General features: G+C 36.3%; 1 protein-coding gene across 1 annotated transcript in view; it reads right to left on the reverse strand.

Moving 5' to 3' along the window:
* Positions 1–26,248, reverse strand: part of DPYD (dihydropyrimidine dehydrogenase) — a 369,255-nt gene that overhangs the window by 247,889 nt on the left and 95,118 nt on the right. The window contains exons 4-7 of the mRNA XM_014939498.1: positions 23,338–23,425; positions 13,395–13,556; positions 4,196–4,392; positions 154–235 (exon numbers count right to left, since the gene is read on the reverse strand). Coding sequence (XP_014794984.1) covers positions 154–235; positions 4,196–4,392; positions 13,395–13,556; positions 23,338–23,425 — 529 coding nt within the window. The remainder of the gene's footprint in view (positions 1–153; positions 236–4,195; positions 4,393–13,394; positions 13,557–23,337; positions 23,426–26,248) is intronic.

Here is a 26,248-nt window from a genome sequence, read left to right on the forward strand (position 1 = left end):
GCCCTGAGCAAGAGGAAGCATCTTCCTGCCTCTGTCTAACATAGCTTTTAATTGTTCTTTACTAATGTGCATGACATTTTGCTGTTAATCTTTGGCAGAGTTCTTGTTCTTTTTTCCTTGAGCTATATATAGGCAGGATGTATTTTTCATTACCTTCACTCCAAGATCCTTCATAAGCTCAGCTTCAAAATTCACCACATCATACGGCAATCGGAACTGGGGGATTTCAGATGTACTAAAATAAATAAAAAAGCTTGTGAAATATTTCCAGCTATCAGCAAGAAAAGATTTTTTTATTTCTTAAACATTCGATACTTATAGCAAACCTCCGTTAATTTTCATGTATGTGAATCAAAATGTGCTGAAGCTTGACTGTTGGCATTTTTAAATCGTTAGAATGACAAAACAGCATTATTCACCCAATGCTAAAAATATAGGCCAAGAAGGCAGTACACCTTGAGGCCAATCCTGCCCATGCTTGCAGGTAACCATTTAACTTATGTTAAGCTTGGGTCCAAAAGAGCTTCATCTCTATTCCTTTTGTTCACCAGAATATGTAACGCTAAACAAACTTAAGACATCCATTTAAGAAAAGATATCATGGCTACTAAAAGTGATCTTCTAGCAAACATTTGTTAAGCTATTCAATAAAAAAGAATCCGATTTCCTATACATTTTTTTTAAAAGTGTTGCATATGCAATTTTGAGCAATGTTATTTAAAACCATACCCTCCTCCATTTCTACTTTATACATTTTTTATGATCTTTCAGGATGGACAAAGTCAGTAATTTTCTATCAGCTCTTAGTTTCCAGACTGTTTTTTGATGTCATGTTTATTAGCTGGCTTTTTTTCTCCTGGGGAAGTTTAGGAATGACATCTTCAAATTCCCAGAATCACAGATCTCCTGTATGGGAAAACAATGCCAGCACAGAATCTCAGTTTATATCTACCCATACAGATGTTTTATCTCCAATGAAAGGACATCTGCTTATGGCGGTTCAAAGTCTCTGCTGTAAAACACATTACAGGTAAACACGGTGAAGTTCTATATTAGATACTTTTGTTCAACGAAGGTAAAAAAAACCTGACTATGCAGAAAAGGGAAGGCTTCTCCCCCAGATATTTCTAAGCATCAAACAGCCTAATCTGTTTTCAGATTAATAGATCTATAATTTCCATAACAAAACATTGGCACAAGAGATTCAGTGTGGCTTTATTTTACTTACTGTTAGTGACCATATCATCCTTAACATCCGACTTTGACAGGCCAGAAGGATTTTATTTTATTTATATTTATTTTAAGTTGCATTAACTTCAATTATATTATAAGAAACTGGTATTCCTCTTTATAATTTCTAGTAATGCCCCTTTTTTACCTTTCCTGAGCAGTGTACAATGAAAAGCATTCTAAATATCAGATATAATAAATGTACCATGACAATACAACTTTCACAGGTCATGCTAAGTAAAAAGGTGTCTGAGGCAGAAACTAATGTATCAATATGATTCTGCAACAGAGATTCAATAAAGAAATCTAATTAAAAAATGAAAGTTCTATTTTCCAAGCCACCTATGTATTTGTTGAAGGCTTGTCATTTCACTGAATTTCACTGAATTTCACTGAATTTCTAGAGTTGGAAGGGACCATAGAGATCATCTAGTCCAACTCTGACTCTTAGAAGAACGCAGAAGAGCACCGGCTGTATTACATCACTGTCAGAATTTGTAAACAACTTTTTTCTCTTACTAAACATTTAGTTACAGTTTTGCGCTGTGGAGTATACCCACATATACATACATATAAATATACATAGATATTCATATGCAAATACACACAGTTCTGTGGGGACACATGCACACACACATTTACCACGTTTCCAGGCCGTATTTTATGAAAGTCAATTGATACCTCAGTAATTCTGATACAATTTCTTTCAGCAGCCGAAGGCAGTTTCTGACTCCGCAATGAAGAAACAGAGGGGAAGAAGGAAACGGGCAGAGGTGTAGGAGGGATGCAGTGGATGGGAACAGTGTCCCACAAATTCACCTCTTCCTCAAATCTGACCCAAGTTAGAGGTGCTTGGGCAGGTGCTTAGTGTTTCTCAGTGATCCCAAATTACTTTTGCTCAAGGGACACCCCTTTGGCTTGTGAGAGAAATATGTTGTAAACCAGTGGCATAGCTAGGAGCATGAGCAGTGAAGCCTCTTCGTGGTCTCTTAAGCAAGAGCCTGATTCGCTCATGGCTACTCTGTTATAAAGCATAAATTTTGCACAACTGGTGAAACGTAGGAAAACCTAATCATGAATGTAAGAAATTCAGACATGTTCAGATAATCACAGACTTATGACATGCTTAAATATCACAACACAGGAACTACAATCACTGGAAACCTTTCTAGTGTCACAATATTATTAAAGTTAGCTATGATGTAACATGTATGTGAAGGAACATCCTAGTTAAAAACACTTTTAGTTTGCTTTGTGTTTTTTAAAAAGGGCACAAGCATTGCCCTTCCAAACAGCCGATTCAAAATACAAAATTAATTTGGTCTTGTTAGCAATTTGCAATAGTTTATGAGGCCTTGAAAACACACCCATCAATAACCTAAACTTGTTAAAAGATGTACTGTGAAGCCTTACAAATGAAATAATGGATGATTACTGCCACAGGCCAGCCTCCCTTCTGTTCTAAGATTAAAGTAAGGACAAGGCCTTTAAACCAGATGTGAAACTTTCTAAAACGAATGGGAATAAAATTTGACCTTGATTGCTATCTGTATTTAAGACCCAGAAAAAAGAAATACATTTTAAAATGCACCATTTGACTGTTATGGATACTAACAGAACATATAAATATACAAGTACACGGTAAGCAACTGCAGCACTGTACTGTAAGCAGCTGCAGAAAGTACTGTATTTTGTTGTGGAGTCCAACCTGAGTCTAACTTATCAACAAGTAAACTTCATTGTCAGAAACATCTCATTATTTCTTACTATTTTACAGTAACAAAACTGATTTTATATCTGGTATTTATGAAAACGTGCTGCTCAACAGGTGAATAGGTATTTCATATACTAAATTTGCAATCCTCTATGGCAACCAGTCAAAGTAAAATAGCTCCACAGTTAAATGCCTATGTATTAACACCATGATAATTAGGTAGGATACTTCTGAATCTCACTGGAAAAAATACAAGTAATCAGTTGAACTTCTCCATCATTGATTCTCTATCTTCCAGAGCACTGAATAAGTATTTGACATTATGACATTATGGATCAAATTCATTAATGGTGTCAACTCTATTGATTTAAGTGATGCTGCACTGAGAAATGCGAGCATGTCATCCTTCTTTCTCTGTCTGTTTCTTTTCATTTTTTGTCTTGTAAACACTTTAGTGTAAATGTATCTTCAATATGTAAAATTTGATTTTGAATGGTTTGATATTCACTATTCAGTTCTTGAAATATTCTATCTTATATTTAGGGATTCCAAAGAATTTCTAAGGTATGATCTCAGCCATCATTACAGTGGTAAAAATTCATCTTCTATTGTAGAGGACACAACACCATGCAAATATCAGCCAAGCATTAACCATACAGGAAAACTGCAAAGGTACCTTCCTTCATGTATCTGTAATTTGTTGAGGGTTGAGAATTTAGTGACTTTATTTCACTCTTATGATATAGTTTACTAAAGCTGCAAGTCCAGGCATACATGATGGATTTATTCACTGTCACCTTTCTCTGCATGAGGTAGTTCGCGAAAGCATTCAAAATTTAAAATCCTCCATGACATTACTATCTGTCTAAAGTATTTTAAACATCTACTAATTCTTTCACTATGTATAGCTACAAGTACTTCATCTTGTTTTAAAACTTTTGGACAAAGGGAAATGGTTCCTGACAAACTTTTCTAAAATGTTAATTTGATAATAACAATCACACTCTGGAATTTTAGAGGTCATTTGAAGAAAATTTAGGAGATAGCCAACAATCTCAGTTAAAGCTTGCCTGTAACTGTACCTATTTTAACTTGAATTATAAATTATTTAAATAAAAAATCAGTTTTCCATATCTGAACTTTTCTGTTTTCTTCCTTAGGTTAAGGTAGAGGGAACTACAGTAGCACAGTATTTTTTGCTATGCTTTCTGTAATCATCGGAAACATTGCTTTGTTGTAATTGTTTTTTACCTTAAGCCACCAACGTACTCCTGCTTTTCAAATATGGTGATGTTTGAATAGCCCAATCGAGCCAAAAAGGAAGCACAACTTAAACTTGCAGGTCCTGCACCAAGGAGAGCTATCTTCACATGATAGGCTTCAGGCATATCCTCCAGAGGAGGTAAGGAAGGGTTTCTGATCTGAGGAATATTCATAGCCTTGAACACCTGAAAAGCAATACATTCAACAGGTTACCTTACATTGTCTCCTTAAATTTTATTATGAATAACATGATGGAAGCTTCTGTGAGTACTGTCACATATCATTGATGTATTATTGCAGATCACTTCATAACATTACAGGGATCCCCAAATGACATGATGTGTGCATCTCTGAGGGATGTTGTAGTTGCAGGGTTTGGTCCTTCTATGGTTCTTTTTGTCTCAAAAATGTCTGAAGTCAGATCTTTCACTACTATAAATTTTACAGAGCAAATGGAACCAGACTACAAGTAACAGAGTAATAATACAAAGTCAGGCAGATGGCAGAGAATTTCTGTAACACCAAAAATTTCCTTCCAAACAATGTTCAGATTCTTCTTACTACTAGAATATTGTTCTTGTGAATAATGCAAAGGATTACAATGCCAGTGAAGAGGCTTTGCTTCTTCAAGAAACTTGTTGTGTGATCCTGCATAAATCATAAATGGCTTGACTTTTTAGAGGTGGTAGGTAAACAATCTTAGACAGCTTTGAAACTTTTTTTTTTTTTCAGGAACTGCCTCTCATCCCCAGTGCTATATTTTCAAAGGTAGCTCATGCTTTAAATGACTCCTTTTAGATAACTCTAATAGGACTTATTTCATGTTAGTTGCTCATCTCTTTGAGATGTTCTCCACTTTTTAATCAGGTGTCCAAAAGTTGTATGCATACCTGAAAGTTATACTGTTCCGACTATGCCCAAATTCTTCACCTGTAAAATGGCGATGAGCTGCTCCATTCTGTCTTGACTATGATTCTATAACTATTAAAAGCACTTTTGGACAGTCTCTGACCACTGTTATGTATAAAAAAGACCCAGTGCAATTGACTTTTAACCTAGTTAAAATGTCACACAGTTTATTTCACACCTTTGCTTAGGTAAGAGGCTAAGGCAGACATATTCTACATTTACTGAGACAGACTTCACTATCCTATGCATTTACATACATTGTAGGGGAAGGAATAGAGTCTCTATCTTGCATATCCTACAAAAAGAAAGAATAGACTCACAGCCCTTGCAGGCTACTAAAGATTAGGAGCATGGAAGAGCACAGTTACATCTTCCTTTTATTTCAGGCATTAGGGGGAAAATATTTAACCCAAGGAATACTCTTTTGTAGCAGAAGCAAAATATTGTACCAAAAGGATACAACAGTTCACTGCACTGGGATTCTCAGTCATATTACAAACACTTCCGGGCACCTCAAAAACTGCCAGAAGACAACATTGTTCCCTAACTATTTCAATGAAGAACTGCGTTCCACAAGTACTAACTAATCCTCTAAAATACATAGTCATTTGTCTTAGTAAATAACATATTTAAGCTATTTAACAAGTTTACCAACATTTTTTACTTTCCTTAGAACTCAAGAAGCAAAGGTTTTTCAGGTTAAACTTTAGCAATTCCACTCGTGAATAGAATTTTTCATTTAAAATTTGAATCAATGTTCATTTTCTTCATGTGCACTTGAGCACTCATGCTAGGTAAACCAATGATTAATTCCTTCCCCCTGTAAAATTTCTGTGTCAAATTCCCCCAGTCTTTGTAAATTGACGTAGCATTTTAACAAACTGCAAGAAGCAAGAGACAGATAATTGTTTTTAAAAAAGAATCATTTAAACCTGACAATTCACACAATATGGGAAGGTTTAATGTGGTTATTAATGGATTTCACAGGCTGAAAAGCTTATATTGTACCGTGAAACTAGACTGTGATAACCAAAATGCAATATTTTTAAAATGTCTGCTTTGTTACATTCACACAGAAATGGCTTGAATGATACCAAATTTCCATTAAAGTCTCATGCAGTTGTTTTCAGAAGGCTACTCAGTAAGACAAATTGTATAACTTGCATATTTAATCTCTATATTGAACATTATGCATATGTGTACGCTTAATGAGTTTATCACTATTACTTTATTGTTAACATAATTATTTTTCTATTTATTATTGAATAGTCACACCCATCAACAAAATGTTATACTAAAGTTCCACACTACTGTAGTGCGGTGTTAAGCTTCAGGAACCAAGCACTCATGCAGGATATCCTTGTAGTTCAGGCTGAATGGTCAACTTCAATTCTCCCTATTTGCAAATAGGGTGAAACTGTCTTTATGCAGCACAGCCAGCTTGTGCGGTGATATCTTGCCATCTGGAATTCAGTGGCAGTTTTGCATATTAAGGCTGGCAGGGTAACTGTGTGAAAATAGCAAACTGCTTCAATGCATTTCAAAAGATTTTCACTCACCTCATGGTGAAGTTTCCCTATACTGTAATTCACCTAATTAAATATCACTGAATTCTTCTGTACAAATCCTTTGGGGTGCAGAGATGACTACTTTGCAAGCAAGTGTTCAATGCCACATTACACACAACTGTCCTCTCCGATTTTAATCTGCTCAGACTGTGGTCAGGATGCAAGTTTAATATAATTGCCTTTCTTTTCCACCTTCCTTTCAAAAAGATTATTTCATTTTTGTTTGGACAGAGTTTTTCTTTTGTTCTGCAGTGCTTTTTAACCAAAACTTATTTAGGAAAATGAGACCAAATAATGAATTTTAAAGCTGAATCTCTCAGTGGAAAGACTGAAATGAAAGACATCAGCCCCATGTCTGCCTTTCCTTCTGGCTGTCTCACAGACAAACAAAAGAGATTAGCTAAATTATTAATAGACATTAGTAACACTAGGCATATATTCTTCAACTTTTTATCAAACAATATGCAATCATCATTACTTCACCATCCAGGGCCCATTCAAACTAAACCCACACTGATTCTGTCCACTTCTTATCATTCCATGTCCATTAGGGTCCATAGAAATGATATCCCAGTTTACAAAAAGATTATGGAGATTGTGTCCTCAAGGGAGATACTATTTGACCAAACCAAAACAGCCAATCTATTGTGCTAAAGTTCCAACAACTGAAACAAATTATCTCTTGATTCAATTATTTGTAACATATTACAGTTTCCCTATTTGCATAACTTCAGAGCGTAAAGGTGTGACTGCACTTGCTCAACGTCCTCTCCAGTGTGAAATCTGGGTGTTTGCTCTCCCTTGTAAATCAAACATCCTTTCACTGCAGTGGGATTGGCTCTTGTTCCAAAATATTCAGTATATTCGAAAAAGAGCACAATTCCAGGCACTGTATGCAAACACAAGTTTATATTAAGGTTCCACGATATTTCCCACTTAAGCAAACTATGGTGGTTTCATTGGCTGAGCGTCGGACCCAAGTTTAATTTTCCTGAAAAGTTTTAGCAAACTCAATTTAGCTGTTTTTCAGAATGCAGATGAGGAAAAGCTTATTGTTCTCCTCATGCAATATAATTCTGATTCTTTTCTTCACCTCTAGCGAAGTCACCTCCACAACTCTAGTATTAACATGTTTTGATGAAAAGATGTGACATTTGGCAGAGAGTGGCAGGTGACTCAGAGAAATGCATTTTGCTAACCTGATGAAAATTATTTTATGGCATAGTATGCATGATTTAAATGAATCTAAAACATTTAAAACCATTAGAGCAAGCTAGAACTGTTATTCAGAATGATTACCTCGATTTTTATATAAATTAGAATAAATTAAAGTAACTCACTTCAGTCACTTTTGAGTCTTCTGATCAGAATTTTTGTAAGAGCAATATACTGTAGATACCCTTTCTCTCCCTTTCTGACGAATTCAAATATGATCAAACACTGTTACTCTAATCCACATTTATTTAAAATTATCTTTAGACTATGACAACATATGTGTTAAATAAAACAGCAAATAGACTGAAAGTTTAACCTCAATGTTAAAATGTAAAAAAGCCTTTCCCTAAACCTGTAGAACTAGACAGGATGCTAAAAAGTACATTTGGTAGTCCCCAAGACATACACAGAAGATCACATTTCGTAAGTAATACAAAAAACAGGGAAAATGGAAGGAGCTGTGGGAAAATTTTATCTTTTACTAACATCATTTTAAACTTCATAACTAAATCTTTTATATTCTTGAGGCATAATGCTTGCTTCCATGCTTAAAAGACAATAGAAATAAGTTTATCAGTCAGGTTTGACATTAAATATCCTTCACTAAGATGATGAGATACCAAACAGCTACTGACATAGACATTAGCATCTAGCTTGAATTTATTTTAGTGTGAAGCGTATTAGTATATTTTGAATTGTTATCAGATTTTGTTAGTGCACAAAAAGAAAAAATATCAGCAATGAAATCAGTAACATTTGGGAACTGTGTCTATTAGTTTCACACTTTCCCACTGGTTTCCATGGATATTTTATCTGTAGGTTGGTTTACATTAATATGGGGCAGTTCAATATTTAAAGGAGAAGATAATATTCTGCACATATTTTAATCAAAAATGAAGCAAATTGCATGTGCAGTGATCTTTTTGAAGTTGTCAAATTACATGATCACACAATTAATTTAATTTAATTATACTGGATAGCACAGGATGTACAGCAAGTGGACTCATAACATGGGCTAGTTATGAAAACTTGTTGATCCTCCATCCTCAAGTTAACAGCTAAAGTTGCAGTACTGCAAAATTTTATGCAAGTAAGTTAATGTTGACAAAACTAGGGTCTCAAGTGTCTCATTAAAAACTTTTCAAACCTACATAACAACTATCATTAACATTATCCAAGGCCTAAGAAAACCCATGAATCTCAGACATTGCAGAGTCCACACCTCAACATATCATGACTCCCACCACTAAAAAGGACATAGCAACATTCATGTAAATGCCTTAAAAAACACAAAGAGAGTTTCATGTCGGTAAAACATGCTTTAGAGAAGTTTATTTAGCTTGTCCAAATATCAGCAAGTCTTTCAGCATTAGTCTGAGAAATCAGAAGTCCTCAGATTCATCCCCTGAACTAGGGGGTGAAGGCTGCATGATCCCTTCCAGACAAGCCTAAAATTTTATAATTGATTAGTAGAGAGTTCAACACGACTTAAAGAGAAAATAACCTAAAGAAGTGTTAAAATAAAATCTCATACATATAGAGTTTTCTCTCTTTTCTCCTTTCTTTCTTTCTTTCTTAGCTCCTGCTAAGTTTCCCAGAACAAACTTCCTCTGCGGATGCAGCACGCCCATTCGAGCTGGCAATGGTGAGGGGCCCAGGCAGAGATCCTAAGGCCATCCAACTGCAGGAGCTGCAGTTCCAGGAGAACCACCTTCTCACCCCGCCTACGTTAAGACCAATCAGAGCTGTCCATATGTCACTAAAAGAGGGTTCCTAAGCCTGAGGGCGCAGCACATCCCTCCATGGCAATCCCTCTGGGCAGCTGTTGCTTCCTTGCCTGTGGTGGGTTGGTGGAGAAGGGAGGTTCAGCGCTCAGAGGGGGACCCTCACCAGAGCTCACTTCCCAGAACAGGTGCTCTGCAGAGATGCCCCTAGGCTAACAGCAGGTTAGCTCATACAATGCATCTTTCAGGAAAAAAAACATCAAATTTCCTTTTCCAATTTCTTTCTGCTGCAACAGCAGCCAGAAGATATCTCTGGAGAGGAACAAATCACCAGAACTGTAGTTGGCACAAGAGTCACAGTACTAAATGATCTAGTATTTAAATCTAGTATGCAGTGATTAAAATAATACATTTTCTATTTAGCTTGCGCTGCTCCATTCAGAATGACTAACCAGAAACACAGGAGAACCTTTAGATTCAGTAATGTCTATCAAGAAATGTCAGATTTTGAGGGCTTCTTACTAATACTACAGTAGACAATGTAATAGATCACGCTTCTTTTTTACTGCAAGCTTACAAACTTGTACTTGAGTAACCAGTAATTTTAGTTTATTTTGTGGCACTGACAGCCATATAGCTCACGCTTGTATGTGTTGTCACTGCAATCTCAGTATATTTTCACTGAACTTGTGTTCCAAAACCAGAGATGTTTCCTGATTCTAAAGTACTTGGGCAAAGGAGGCAGATAAAGACATTAATATAATTTTGACCTGTGCAGTAGCAGGTGTAACCTGCGCTTGACACTCATCATTTATAATACTGAGTTTTTACTCCATGTTATTCTCTAGATGCAACAGTTACCGTGGTAACTGCATCCCACTATACACATTCTACATCACAAATACAAATGGACATTTCCTTTTTTTCCACTTGAACACTTAATTTTCAAAATTCACATTACTTTGAGTATTAGCCAAACACAGTTACAAAACTATATGGAAGGGCAGAAGGAAAATTCAGGAGGTGTTAGGTGCCTTTTTTTTTTTTTGTTCTACTGTATGCAAGACAAATATTTTACAATTAGGGAGTTTTATCTGCAGTATGAACAGATGATCAGTCATTGTTCAGAAGCACAAAGGGGCATACGTCATACCCATATATTTTCCATTTTAAACCCACATTCCTGCTTTACTGCAATTTTATCTTTTATCTCAGCTAGCAGTTGGGTCTTTTTATTATCGCTCGCTCTCCTAATGCATCAAGTGTAAGATCCTCAGACTAATTCCAAGGAAAAAAGTCTAAAACTGGATTTATGCACAATGGAGTTTTCAGTAAATAAGGCCCTGTGGGAAAAACTATTACACAGTGCATGAGAATTACCATGCAGCTCTCATTAAGAGTAACACATGTTGCACGCATAAATTACACAATTTGCTAAGTTACTCACATAGCTAAAGCTGTGAACACACTTTGCTTGCAGTATCTGGGCCAACTTTTGTATGGGCAGTAGTACTTTACTATTTTCTTCAGTATTTAAATCTACATTTTTATAATGATTGTTACTTGGAAGCTCTCATACCATTTTTTTTTTCAACTATACATACTTTCATAGTAAAATTTAACTGAATGAAAGCTAAAAAAAGTTTTAATTACAAAAGTGATTGCCTATTATTACTAATTATGAGTACTACAATACACACAAACTTTTTGTTAAACAGCAGTAAATCCAAAGGTTATTAACAACTAATTTTAACATTTTAGGATATTACAAATATATTAAGTATACTAAAAGTTACTGAAATATTATTTTTGTTAGAGTGCTAAATAGAACTGTATAACAATTTTATTTAGTTAGTACTCTTGACACTAATATCACTTTAAACAAACTTGAAACATTAGGAGCAACGGCATTGTGAGCTATTCATCCTCTCTGCAGTTTTCATATCAATCATTGTGCTAGCACTGAGCTTTTCTAATAGATTTCTAAAGATTTTTGAAGAAAAATGACAGATATTTAGCATTATCTATCAAGCTATAATTCCTCTCTATTAATCAAAGCATTAGGGCTAAAAGGAGACACAAATCAAGTTTTAAAAGATATTGCTTGCATTTGGTTCCTAAACAGTAATATTTCACCATTGTATTTATCATCTACTTGACAACTGTTTAATCTTTCTTTTTTTCTCTTTGGTTTGCTTTTTTTTTTTTAATGAAATAAAAAAAAAGTCTTCTGCTTTGCAACAAATACCAAGTTTTATATATAAGGAATTAAGGCCACTAGAAGAAAACCTAATAAAATTGTTCTTGATCGATAAAACCCAACTATTGAATATACGTGTAGAACAAACACAGTTCAGTGTCTCTAACCTCATTCTGTAAATAAGAACTTTTGTCCAAACTGTACTGATTCTTACACTTGTATGTTCAATCTCAAAAAAATCAAAGTGGATAGCTACTCAAATGACAGAGGGGAGAGAAGGTTCAGCAACAGCTAGCAGAAACATTTAGTAGTTTCTCCAAAAGGTTTACAAGTCTCCTGGAGAGAAGAAAGGAGATAAAAGGAGAAGAACTGCAGCAGGTAGGAACGTTTGCTCATCAAATGATGACCCACAGCCATTGATAAAGGGGTGTGAAGTCTGGGAATGACAGTAGAGGAAAAAAATTGGCCTTCAAGACATATCATCTGTTACTTCCAGATTGATTCACATTTCTATTTTGCTCTGTCCTACAAAGTTTTTTTTCTCAGGCTTTGTGAAGGTGACTGGAATTTCATCGTATGTTTGTAAATATCATCAGCCAAATGGCTCAAGAAACAGAAGAGGGACATGCTCATTAGTTAAGGACTATGCAATCTTAAGACATGCATATTGCTTTTGTTTTATACAGCCACAACTTCTCCACTTTTACAGAGATCAAAATCACAATTTCTACCCAGAGAAACTTCAGACTGATCAGTTGAGGTGCCAGCTGAGACCATGAGTTTAGTACAAATTCTCCATGTCATTCAAGGAAGTTAACAAATGAGCTGTAGCCTCCGTCTTTCTTCAGATGGAAATTGGAGCATTGAAACTATATAGTCACAAATAATGCACTTGTACCTGAACAGAAACCCTTGAGAAGACTTCCTGACATCAAGTGGCAAGTAACAACCTTTGCTTCAGTAGCCAAAATATACACATACCTTTATGAAATACTAAATTTATACATACACGTGTGCCTCTGTATCTATCTAGATAGACGCGTAAAGACCTATTTCAGGTCAACCTGAAACTACTTATTTGTTTAGTTTTGGCAAAACAGGACAGTAAACAGTCTAAATCATCTGAAACTTTTGCGTTGCCCCAAAGCCAGTACAAATGCATACTGATTCTGAAATAGGATCTACCCTATGCCCAGAACAGTTCTACACCTCCTTAACATGCAGTTACAGATGCAGGTGCACTTGATCCTTTCCTTACGCAGCCTACATCCACAATTTCACTTGGCTTAGACAAATCTTTCATTATAAAACAAATTGTCTCAACACCTAGTGTTTCTAAAGAGTCATCTTGTTCACAAATAGTGTTCCTTATGTTCCTATAAAGTATTGCACTTCGAAAGCATTTCTAAGCTTCTGAATGTGCTGTAAGAAAAAGGATAATCATTCTAACTTCCTACGCCTTTATTTTATTAGTACCAACTTTTTTTAAAAAATAAATCATTAACAAAGGCAACCACCTAGACAATACGCATCAGTACATACATGGAATCTGATAGATTTGCAAGTCCTACCTCAGTAGCAAACTGCTGCAATCCACCAATATTAATTGGTCCCTCCTCAGTGGCATACAAATTGCAGCCACCAACACAGAGATCTGATGTTGGACACACCATTCCACACGTCAGGCCAAGTGGATTGTCAGAAAGAATCATTTTGGCAGCTCCATAGTAGTTCTGAAAGAAAAACAGAGAAAAAAAAAACACACAAAAGAAAAAAAGACAGTCACGTACCAAGGAAGCAAAAATTCAACAGAAAATACAAAATACTTCTTCTTTAACTGGCTAGCAGAATAACATAGAAATATAAATATGTTAAATAACAGTGCCATTATTTAAATATAGCAATGTGTTATACAGCATAATGGAAAAGACACTGGAAAGAACATCAGCAAAATTGTTGATTATGCAAAGATATAACTTTTTTTTTTAGCTTTCAAAATGGTCAAAAGCATCTTCAGTATAAGGTGGTTGTAGGATTTTTAGTGGCTTAACAAATTTGCATTCAAAAAGTACAATGCCCACATCATGTACTTGTAAATACTTTCTCCATTTCTAGGTCAATTGGTTAGTTGCTGAGTTGTAACCCTTGTAGGAGGCCTGACCAGAAAGTGATAGTTAGATTATCAGTTCTTTATGACACAGGGAATGAAAAGCTTATTTTACATATCTGTGCACACCATCTCTGCAGATATGCCTGTCCTTCACACCAGATCAGTAGCACCAATTGTCCCAGACCCATAATGAGAAGAGGTTTCCTATGTAGCTACCTGTAGATATTGTACTACTGAATTCTTCTTTGAGCAGATTTTCCCCAACCACATACTGATCAGGACAAACACTTATTTTTCTGTTTCTCTAAATAGCAAACTAGGGAACTGATTAAAGAAGCTATGTACAATTTACACCTTCACAGATTCTCAATATTCAGTGCACATCTTCAGAAAAGGAACAGTTTCCTAACACATGAGAGCTATCAAGACTTCTTTCCATAATAAGAACCTAAGGAACAGACATTAGCAAGCTCCCTGTGCCTGATGCTGTGAGAAAACAACCTGTGGTTGTTTTTTTAGACTGGATAACTCTCTTAAGAGGGAGCACCAGAGGAAATGTCAGGAGTGAACTGCAGTAGCAATTAGAGAGGGAGAACTACTGATGGCAGTTCTGCACTTACATTTACACTAATGAAACTATGGTGAAATCAAAGCAAACCCTTTCTTCTGTATAGTCAACATAAAAGTTTACTTAATTGTAGATTCTAGTTAGTTCTTTTTACCACTCCTCCCACTCACTCTAAATGCCTCACCAAGGAAAGTCCATGAAGATAGGTTACTGCTAGGGTTTCCCTTAAAGGCCAGAAGAAAATAACAGTACCCCTTAGAATTAGCACATAGCTGAGGCTCCACAAAAGTTTATTCGATGAGAAATTAATGCTGCAATCTCATTCCAGTTTTCTCCAAACTAGAATAACTGAGAGATTAAAAAACAGTATCTCTCCTTCCCTCTTCCACCGTTTCTTCCAATATCCAGTCTTCAATAACCATTACTAACACAAACCTGTTTTTTATAACAAATATCTTTACCTCTCTGTCCCAGGACAGCTGACTCAGAACAGCCAGATGATGTAGTGTTCAAACAACATGAAGTAATCGGTCACAGCAGACCCTATGCAATGTCTGTGACTTACTCTCTGTCGAGCAGGCTAATGTTCACAGCAGTGTTTATTAAAAGTTAATGCTGTGCCACCCATAGCAAGAATACAGTTATGAATAAAAAGAGCAGTGTCAAGATCTGACAATATAACCGACAATGGTAACAAGACTCTGGTTTGGGGGGTTCAAGTTCACTAAAGGCATATTAAGAGACTGAGCATAAAACTCTTGAAGTTAAATCAGATGCTATAGACACAGCTAGAGTTCCCAAATATTTAAGAAATTTATTTGTAGATTAACTGGACCTTTTGCTTACACGTGATGGTCTACCATCTGCCTCTTCCACTTTCCAGAACACCAGTGTAACCACCGTTTCCATTGCCATTTGATACTGTCCACTACAGGTGCGACCACTCTGTAGAGTGACTCAAGAGCAAGCCCATCTGCAACGTTCCTCATAGCCAGGGAACAGTCCAGCACACCAACTGGGCTGTGGGCAGGACTTCAGAAGCCCTGCTCTGAGTTGCTTCATTTCTTTATCCTTCCATTCTATTTTATCATTTATCCTGCCTTTACTGTGTTAATTTATTATCTAACATATCAAACATGATTAGAAAATGTTTTCCAAGACTTGACAAAAACTGGCAGGGAAGTACAGCATAAGAAGTACAGTTACACTAAGTGGTGTTATACAAACTGAGTTATAAAACTGCAAACCATTGTGTTACTACAGTAATAAATGAGAGCTTGCAGTATATGTAATGTAGTATATGTACATAGTATCTTAAATGTTTAGTTTCACAAACATTTTGTGCTTACATAACTTTTTTTTTTTAAGATGAAAACATGTATTAACGATCATTAAATTTACCAGTAGCATTAAAGGTAAAATATTCATAGAATATTCACATTTTATAAAAAATTATTGATCACTTTTATTTCACAAAACCAGGGTGTAGTAGGCTGCAAATGAAACAGACGTAAGATGCAGACCTGGCAAGCTGGTGACTACACACCACACGTTGTACACAAGAAAGGTTCAGAATTAGAGGGAGGCTGGCTTCATTAAAATGATAAAGTTACTCCAGGGTATGGAATGATGCAAGCTACCTTAACAGTTTGGAGTAATTTTTTTAGATGTTGAAATAATAAGATGACTCAGTTGGCTAGTTTCTTACAGACGTCACAAAGGAAGCAAGTTTAAAACTAGAAAATTCTGAATTTTTTAATGAGATAAATGTCTGCTTGTGCCTTTGTTCATAGAATCTTTTTTCCTGTGCGCTTTCATAGAAATAAATTAATCTAACTGGATAGGATGTTTTGTGGTTTCCTACATCAAAATGTCAATAAATACTACATTGCTAACACAGGGAACAAAAACAAGCCTTAAACAGACATCAATAATCAGTGGAAACCAGGCAGAGGAGGATCTCCACATGTATCATTTGGAAGCATTATATAATTTGCATGCAAATGAGACTGTTTTTTACTTGAAAAAAAACTATTAAAACACATATGATCAATACTGAGAGAGCAGAAGAAATCGCATTTACTGTCAGGAAATGCTTATAGCATCTTTTCTTTCAATTCAATTCAAGAGCTTTTTATATAAATTCATTATGCATCAGGGTGTTTTGATATTGCCATTTTCTCAAAAACAATGAAGAATATGCAGTATTACGCTTTGTGTAATAAAAATGAATACACTGACTTCATCAGGATTTTGGGACTGAGTGAATACTTTAAAAGAAAAGAAGAAAAAAGTGGCAATTTCCTTTTCATCTGGGTTCAGTTTAAAAAAAGGGAGACATAGCAAAAAATATGGGAAAATATCACCTCGTTCTTTCCTAGTTCATGTTCTGTGATGGCTTTAAAATTTACTTAAGATGTATTGGATTAAAATATTTTCACATACCAAAGAGCCACTATTTAAAGTATGTTGTTATATAAGTAGCATTTTTCACATTGACACACACCAGTTCAAATATAACAAGAAACGCCCCCAGTCTGTCAGCCCCCCCAAATATCTTCTGAAGAAAAATGAACAAAACATAACAGCAACTTATCAAATCATACATATTCTATATTATAATGCTGATGATTTTTAATCAATCCAGAAATCTTTCACATCATTTGACTTGTGTCATCATAACAGGACTGTAATTTCACACAGTGTCACTATCTTTTTATGAAAAAGAACGGAAGAAATATCTTGTACTGTCATTTTGTCCTTTGTAGTCTAGAATGTGAGAGATTCCTTAATTGACATAGTGTCATCGCAAAAGTCTATTCTACATAATTACACTATGGCAACTGAAACCAGCTGTCAGCCATTCCATTACACTAAGTACAAACAGACATCTCAAGAAAAGTCACTGTTTCAAGTGCATCAATTTAACACCATTACTACTTTTTCTTTTAAATGTTTTTTTGTATTTAGTGACCTGAAATATACAAAGATTAACAGAGAAAGCTGAATAAAACAGCACTTCCAAAAACCCGAGGCCTCAAAGTAGTACTTAAAGATTAATTGTGATGCATATCTGTATATAATTATTACCAATCATCTAGCAGCTTTCTGACTTCCACAATCCTTCATTGTATTAACAGTATCCCACTTACAGTATTTTACATATGAACCATGAGTCATGATTTTCTACAGTCTTTGCAATGGCATATAGATGTTCTTTGTTAATTTACTCACAGTTCCTCTGGCACAGAAGAACCATCACTGTTTCTCTCACCTGTCATAATCCTATGCCTCTCACCACCCTTTCTCCCTTACAATCTTCTCTTCGTTTCATTTTCTCTTAATGATCCCACAGCTTTTTGTCTCCTGCCTTCCACTGTCTACTCACGTTTTCTTTTTTCTCATTTGCAGTATATTACCACAAACACTTTTTCCTTTTTCCCAATCTCCCAAACTTCAGATTCACCCTTATCCCTCCATATCCATCTCTATCTTCTAGTTTGTTTCCTCTCCCATTTCTCCCTTTAAAAAACAAATTTCTTTCTTGAAAAACCCCCATACATTTCCTTGGGTTTCATCTAAACCTAAACATCTCTCTGAAATCCTAAAACTTACTCTTGTGTTCCACAACTTCCACTGTACTGTTCCTCTCATTCATTTCTCTCTCCCCCATTTCCATGCCAATATTCTGCACAGTCAAGGGACAACCTTTTATCCAGAGGGCAGCATGGCTTTGCTTGTCTGGGGGTTTGAGGACTCTTTTGTTTGTTTTCTGGTGGTTCTTGCAGTTTTTGGGTTTTTTTGGTTTGTTTGATTGTTGTTTTTTCAAATTCTGGCCACCAGAAGGCTTACATCCACCTATAAAGTCTCTTAGAAAAAGGTTGACATGTCAGCTCAGACCAGTCTATTATTAAGTGATATGCGAGAAGACAGTCTTTCTGAGCAAGGAGAAAACTGTTGAATCAATGTCAGCAATCATTTAATACTGCAAGACTCGGGATAAAGGGTTGTAGCAACAAAGTGTAATTTTCAGTACTGATGACACAAAAATTACCTCTGTACCCCCAATTTTTCATTATAGATTCAGGCTATAAAGGCTGAGTCACTCACTCCTTACTCCTGCACCATGTAACCCAACTTAATATCCCCATGCCTAAACTGCACCAACAGTTGCTTTTGAATGTGCCTACTCAACCATAAAGGTGTCTGATAGCAAAAAGCTCCAAGACAATTTCACTGAATATTGCAAAGGTAGAGTATGTGAACAGCTGTTGCTTTTGAAGAGGCAGCTTCCTCTGGCACACACTTCTGCTTAACAGGAGGAAAGCTGGACACGCTGCAAGTGTTCAGGCTGAGTGTTTCTTTTGGGAAGCTGTAGGATTTTCCACTGCTTGTACAGTATTTACTTCTGCCAGCCCTAAAGGATGACATGTGCTGGAGCTCCATTCTACCAACTCCTTCCTGCTTTGACATATCAGACATGGGGAAAGGAGGACGTAAAATCCCAAAAATCACTCCTGGAACTTATTCAGGGGTAGGGGGACAAAATTTCCTCCTGCAGCAGCTGAACACCGTTTTTTTCCTTAGTGGTTTTTCTTTTTAAAGAAAGAAATAACTAAGATGGCACCTGTGCATTATGAAACAAAGACTACACACTTTGCAATGTGAAGGCTGTATTTAAAGAGAGGACAGCTGGAAGTCAGAATACTTGTTTGCCATCTTTGGGTGCTTAGAAACAAAAGTAGTAATGTGTGCACAGTGAATTTGAAGTCTGGTCTCTGGGAGACACAATCGCTAGCGGTCTGTACGAACTGAGAGACACTGACTGGGAAGACACAATAGAATAGACTGTACCTTTATAAAGTGGAGTTATAATCCTGTTTGTATGGAAAAAGAGAATGGAAGTTGTGGCCTAAACTCTACCAAGTCACAGCAGCTAACACAATACAGCATAAGTGACATCTTTTTTCTCAAAGAGGCTCAAGGCTCATTGAGTCTGGCAATTCAATTACCCTCTCAACCCAGAAACAACCCGTCCTCCCCTGTCCCTCTTCTACTCCTGAGCTCAGCTCTAATGGCAGAACAGGCAGACCAGCTACATTGTACATGGCCTGTAAATATCTAAAAAGCCTCAGGCTTAAGACAACAAGAATCCCTGACCTTTTATGATTGCTATAGCAGTTTTCCAACAAAACAAACTACATACAATAGAGCTCTTAAATACCTGACAAAGTAATTCATTTTCAGTACGCTGCTGTCTAAATACTCTATATTAATAATGAATCATGTTTAAATAAATACCTGCATGTAATACTCCTTACTGCTTACACAGGGATGAGGACAAGGAATTTATTGAACTGAATCTCCTCTAAACAAGTAGAAGGGTAACCTGCTGAAAGAAGCTTCTCAAGTGAGTGATGAAGAAAGATTCAGAAACTGGAGAAGGACTTCCAATAAGCCTAGAAAGGTACCCCGTTTTCCTGGATTTATTGACCTCAAATACCTGAATGTTCTATGTTTCACCTATTTATTTTGTCTAGAAGCTGCCAGACACATATTTATAAGCTTTTGGATTGAAAAAGAAAGTTTCTATACAAGGTAAAAACACAAAAATATTTATAATTTTGAAATGTATTTTCAACAGCATGTAAAATATCCTTGATCATGTGAAGTAAATACTTTTATGACAATAATAAAAAAATATTCAGCAAGCAGATTGCTGAATGATATCCAAATTATTATTTCAATAAAAGATTAGAAAAATTAATAACAAAGTGAAAAATTGCTTACTGGTTCCACTAACAAGTTTCAAAATTATGTCAGAAGTTTTAGTGTGATTTTCAAAAGCACACTGTTCTTGTTTTCTGTCTGCTCTAAAATCGTATAGTGTAGGTACCCCAATCACCCCAGCAGGAGAATTAAAGAGGGGAGAGGACACTACAGAAGCAGCCACGGTATAGGGCTCTCACAGACTCTGCCAGGATCATGACTTCAGGTGAATCATTTCAATTTTCAGTACCCTTCTCTCAACTTCCACCTTATTCTATTGCTTGCTTGGTAAAAAGCAAGGAGTTTCAAAGTACAGTACTATAAAAGTAGTAGTATATACCTATACCTAGAAAAAATCCTAGTAATAAAGGGAATCAGAAAAATTTACTTTTCTGAAGAACAGAATTTATAATAATAGAAATATTTTCTAGCAAAGGCACCAGAAAGGAATTCATCAAAAGGAAAATCCAGCCTAGCAGACCACAGCCATCAAGTCAAGGTTGGATTCCCTCTATGCACTGTTTATTTCTGTGAGAATTTGCTTGGTACATGAATTACAGGAGGAAGAGCCATTGACATGGAGGCCACAAACATGCAGGACTTCCTAGCCTTGTTTCTCAGCCCATGACTTCAGCTATTTACTAAGCATATCTGGTTGTAGGTTTTTCTTACTTCTAGCTTTTTAGGTTGTTTGTTTTGTTTTCGTAAAGCTCACATATACACACTTGGAACTGGATTTCACAGATGCAGCACTGATTTTAGACATACAATTTCCCATCCTAACATCTTGGCTGGCAGAAACTGACTACCTGACTTTTTAAAACTTCCTGTGTGTGAATATTTCCAGCTTTCTATTAAATTAAGGAATCAACATGAGGTAAAAGCAGTTACCAAAATGGCTCTATACCTTTTATAAAAACTAGTTTCAGAGTGGATACAGAAGCTATTGATAGATACAGATGGGATCCGAAAATAAAAGCTATACGCACATTTCAGTAATCTAAGATACCTAGGTTTTTCCATAAAGTATGTTAAATCTCCTGAGAGTTGTATAGTTCAATTCTTTTCTAAAGCAGGATTTCCTGATAAAATAGCATGTGATCAGGTCACCTGCTCAGGGCAAAACCGGAGTCTTACCAAGCATCTGCAGCTTCCAACATGATTTAAGAGTGACCATCAAACACCCCAACCTCTTTAGGGTCGATCCACCCCACTGACCATCTGAGGGATAAACGTGGCCCTATTAAAACCTGTAAGAGTATACCCATTGGCTTCAGCAGGGAAAAGACTTAACACCTTTGAGGCAGTTTCCTAATATTATTCCAGTAAACCTTTTCCAAAATACAAGTCTCAAAGCTCTGCAGTCACCCCACCTTGATTTTCTCTGCTCTGTAATGGATTCACAGAATTCAGAATGAATCAGCTGTTAAAATGACGCACCCTTTCTGCCAAGTCACAAAGGGGCATTCTATTTCTGAGGCTATCATAGTCTAAAAGATCCACCAAATTTTTCATTCTGGGATGCTGCTGGTGTTACTACTCCTTCTGACATCTTCTGTTGCAGCCTTCAGTCCATCTTCCCTGGTTCCTTATTTCCAGCTTCTATGTTTTAATAATCAGGCCCTTTTTCTTTCTTCAACAACACAACACACTATCGTACGCAAAGCAGTAGCATAACTAATCCTTCATAAGAAAAGACCATCCTGGTAAGATACTTTCATAAAATTAACTTCAGGTTTCCTAAACAAACTGCAGCACAGGGATGAGATGGAGACTAGCAGTTTTATTACTGCCTTGTACCTTCTCTGTTGGGTTTACCTGCTTCGCAATGCCTGGAAGAGGTAATAAGCAGCAATATACTGCATACTATACTATGGTTACAAACAGATTCCTGCATCCATGAAAATAAATGCTGCACTGACAGGGTACAGATTACATTAAAAAAACCTGTCTATATGTAGATGCTGAGCATAATGCCAATCTGTAAACCACATCAACACATAGTTATGTTATCATTGATACATGTATCTCCTCTTATCCTAATGTTTCTTGTTAAGGTGCAGAATCTACCAGTGTCTTCTCCATACAACAGACAGTGTAGTAAAGGCAGCAGGGCTGTTAACTCGCACAGGGCAGCGCTGCTGTTGCCCACCTCACTCCAGCTTTACCTGTGTTGGCCCTTTCAGCTGCATCTAGCAGTGAGACATGTTAGAGCATAAAATGTGGCCAGAAAAATCTTTGTAGCACCCCCAGTAGATTATGAGCCTAGTTGGGCTCATACAGACAAATAAATCACACGGCAGCTAATGATTCCACAGATGGGAAGTAAGTTTTAAAAGGTATGGGGCAATCAATATCCAGTCATCTTTAGGCTATCCCAGACAGCCTAATTAATCTTGTCATATCAACTTTGCAGTCATCTTTATTTATTTCTATTTCTGACTGTTAGAGGTCATTTGTAAACCACAAATCAGAATAATGTTCTTAAGATTTTATTATGATTTTAGTATAATAGCCTACTAAGAAAGGAAAAGGTAAAAAGAGGAGGTTCAATTCATTCCTGTAGTATTTTATTAATAGTCTAAGTGAATGACTACATTTGTGTTAACCAGAGCCTCTTACTATAAACTACAAGAAAACATTTCTTGAGATGATCACCTTCATGCCAAATTTCTGCCCAAAGCAAATTTAAAGTATAATCACTTCTTAAAAAGAAAAAAAAAATCTTTAATGAAAAAAATGGTTTGTAACTGTAAAACCTCTGAGTAGCAGCTAAATAATATTGTAATGCTCTGGTTTTTGAATATCATTGTATTTTAAAACCATCAAAATGAAAAACTTTATAGCAAAATTGACATGAAGAAATAGATTTGCACTATCTATACAGGCATAGAACAGCAGCAAAAATAATTAAAAATTAGATGACTGCTGAATTTTAAAGCATTTGTTGTAAACACTGGTTTTTTTAAGACTTTACAAAGATAAACCTTGAAATGCGATCTCACTAACAGAACTGCAAGTAAGTGCTGTTATCTGCTTCCATGTACTACTGCAAGCCTGATTTTACCTTGTTTGCAATACTTGTGATGAATGACTTGATGTCCAGATTAGTTGGGCAACTCTTCTGACAAGGAGCATCTGCACACTTTAAGCATCTAGAGGAACAAAAGAAAATGTGTCAAAGAGACATGGAATACAAACGCTGCCAATGGCATAAGGTTTTCAAATTAACATGGTAGAAGATAAGCCACAAAGGAATAATACAGAGCATTTTCATAAAATTTCTATTTATAACCCCAAAGCACTACATGATCATTATTGACTTGCATTCAGCTCCGATTGTTTACGTTCTGTTGACTCCATTTTACAAAGGAAGGCAGTAGGGTGCAGTTACAAACATAAGGAATACACATCTCTAAGTATTAGGAAACAACATCTAATTACATAGAGGTAATTTTTTCCCTGGAATGCAAGATTGCTAATCTTCTGACCATTTCATTTTTCTATTTGAAAAGCATCTGGCTTGTGAATCTGAATTTATTAACAAAGTTCTGGAAGTGTCACTGATTAAATTCTGGGTGTTGGACAACCAAACATACAAAAGCAAAAGCAACAGTATTTCCACAGAAGAAGGAATTATTTTGTACTGTATGTGCCAAAGAATGAGAATGGCTAATACATTAAGTCACTTTTCCATGAGTTTCCTGTGCTATGTCTGTGACCTCTGAAAACAATTTAGTAGTCTTATGCATACATCCAACTGAAACCCCTAAGACCCTCTTCTTGTCATCCTTAATGACAAAACCTAACAGTATATTAAGATGTACTAAGTAGCAAAGATTTATCATCTGTTCCTGCATAGTTATCCATGAAGATGTACTGGTCTGGTTGCTTGCACAAATCCCATCTAAGGGTTAAGCCCTCAGGGTAACCTATGCAATTTCCAGTAAGCAAACCTAACAAAGAAAGGTAAAAATCAGCTGAAGCAGCAAAATGGTTCTCCATTAAACACAAAAGTATTTGTACACACTTTTGGTTTTACATATCAGTAATTATCATAGGTCAAATCTCACACTACTAATTATCTCAGAATTCATTAAGTTCTTCCAGATGCTCTTTCAATATTGTTTTACTAACATACAGAATTTATTTAAATTGTGGTTTTAATGATCTATAGAAAATGAAATAAAATTTATTTTTTATGCGTTAGCTGAGCACAACTACTTATATGAGTTCCACAAGTCCACCCTAATTATTGTTACTTAGTGATAGCTACTAACACTGTAGAACTGGGACAGAATCTTTTCAAACACAGAAAAGCTGCAAGAGGCCTATGGACTATATGCACAAAGAAATGAAGAGCACATTAAAAGGAATGAAATGCTTGAAATACCTAGAGTGAAAAACTGGCCTGACTTTGTCAATCACATGCATTGCTTTTGCTTGCTTGCCTTTTTTTTTTTTTTTCAATTAAGGGTGGAATAAGAGAGAAGGCAGAGCCAATTAAGTAAAAGATTAATTAGTCTTTCATCTTCATATTCATTATCATCTAGCTGGGTATTGCAGACACCATGGCACCAGCAAAATTTGAAGGCACGCGTGGTCGCGGCTGTTTGGATTTTCTCACAGAACTATTCCCAGGGAAAACGTCCCAGAGGAAATATTTAAAGGAAAACAGGTTTCTCAGCCTACAAAAGCTGAGAAATCGGGTAAAGCCAAATCCAGGTTTAACACCATGGTGGGTTACTAGTTCAACTAGTCAGGATGTCAGAGGGCTCTGGCAGAAGAGTACCAGCAGGTTGAGCTGTGGCAGTTAAATACAGCACTGCCCGGAATGACCCACTGACAGGCACATGTTACGAGTGCCTTAACAAGCAAAGGCAGGCCAGTGGGGACCTCAAAGGGTTGATGTGGCCAAAGCACCAAGTGAAGAGGATGCTCTTAGCATCCTAAGCAGATCGAAAGCAAAATTTTAGTACTAGAAGGCAGAAAAAAAGGAGATACACTAGACAAAATACACTACTGTGAGAGCTCAGATGATCATTTTGCCTGTGCAGGCAGTAAGGAAATAATGGAAGGGACACAGTAAGGAAAATCACATGTTTTAAAAAGGCAAAAATCCCATTATGACTTTTTGCTCTTCACTTTCCTGAACGTGGTTTCCTTTAAAATACAACAGTCCTGTATCCAAGACCAAAAGAATTGCACTTAACATAAAATACTTTTCTGTGGATTATATATAGAACAGTCTCATGTCAAAACTGACTGGAATGGCACCTCGCAGGATAAGCAGTGTACAGATTAGCCATTGTGGCCAGAAAGCCTCTTTCTCAAATTATTTCTCTTTTGATTTTTGAGCTGGTTCACAAATAACAGCTGTTGAAATTGTCAGCTGTTGGGGGGGCGGGTAGCGCAAACTTGAATGTGAGCTTTGGGGAGGAGGGGAGGGTGCCATGAATATGCCAGTCCAGACTTTCTCTTATAATAATACCATCTTCCGATTCTCTGAGCACTCTGCAGACTAAAGTGCACCAGGCTGCCATTAATCCCACTTATCACCCTGACAGCTCAGTAATTACACTCCTGCTATAGCTAGGTACTGTAGTCCTAATAAAACATCAAGCACTGTGCAGAATGCATGCTGGTGAGGTGTTTTATTAAACTTGGGGGGTTGATCATCAAGTGACATTAGTGTTGACCTATTTTTCTATCTGACAATAAATTATCCTTTGACCATACCATAATAGATATTACAGAGTGCATTTACTGTACCAAGGAGCAAAGGTATTGCATTCTGGTGAACCAGGCAAAAACCGTAAATAAAATAGTAGAATCACCCACCAGAAAGTTATTACATAAATTGCTGCAAGTGATTGATCCTTTCAAAAATCACAGGCAAAATACGGTGCTTAAGGGAATATGCCAACAATTACCATGAGCTTCAATTCCACATGTGTGTCCTCATATGAAGAACCATA

This window comes from Calidris pugnax, unplaced genomic scaffold (genome assembly GCF_001431845.1).
Source record: "Calidris pugnax isolate Ruff unplaced genomic scaffold, ASM143184v1 scaffold18, whole genome shotgun sequence".
Taxonomy (NCBI): Eukaryota; Metazoa; Chordata; class Aves; order Charadriiformes; family Scolopacidae; genus Calidris; species Calidris pugnax.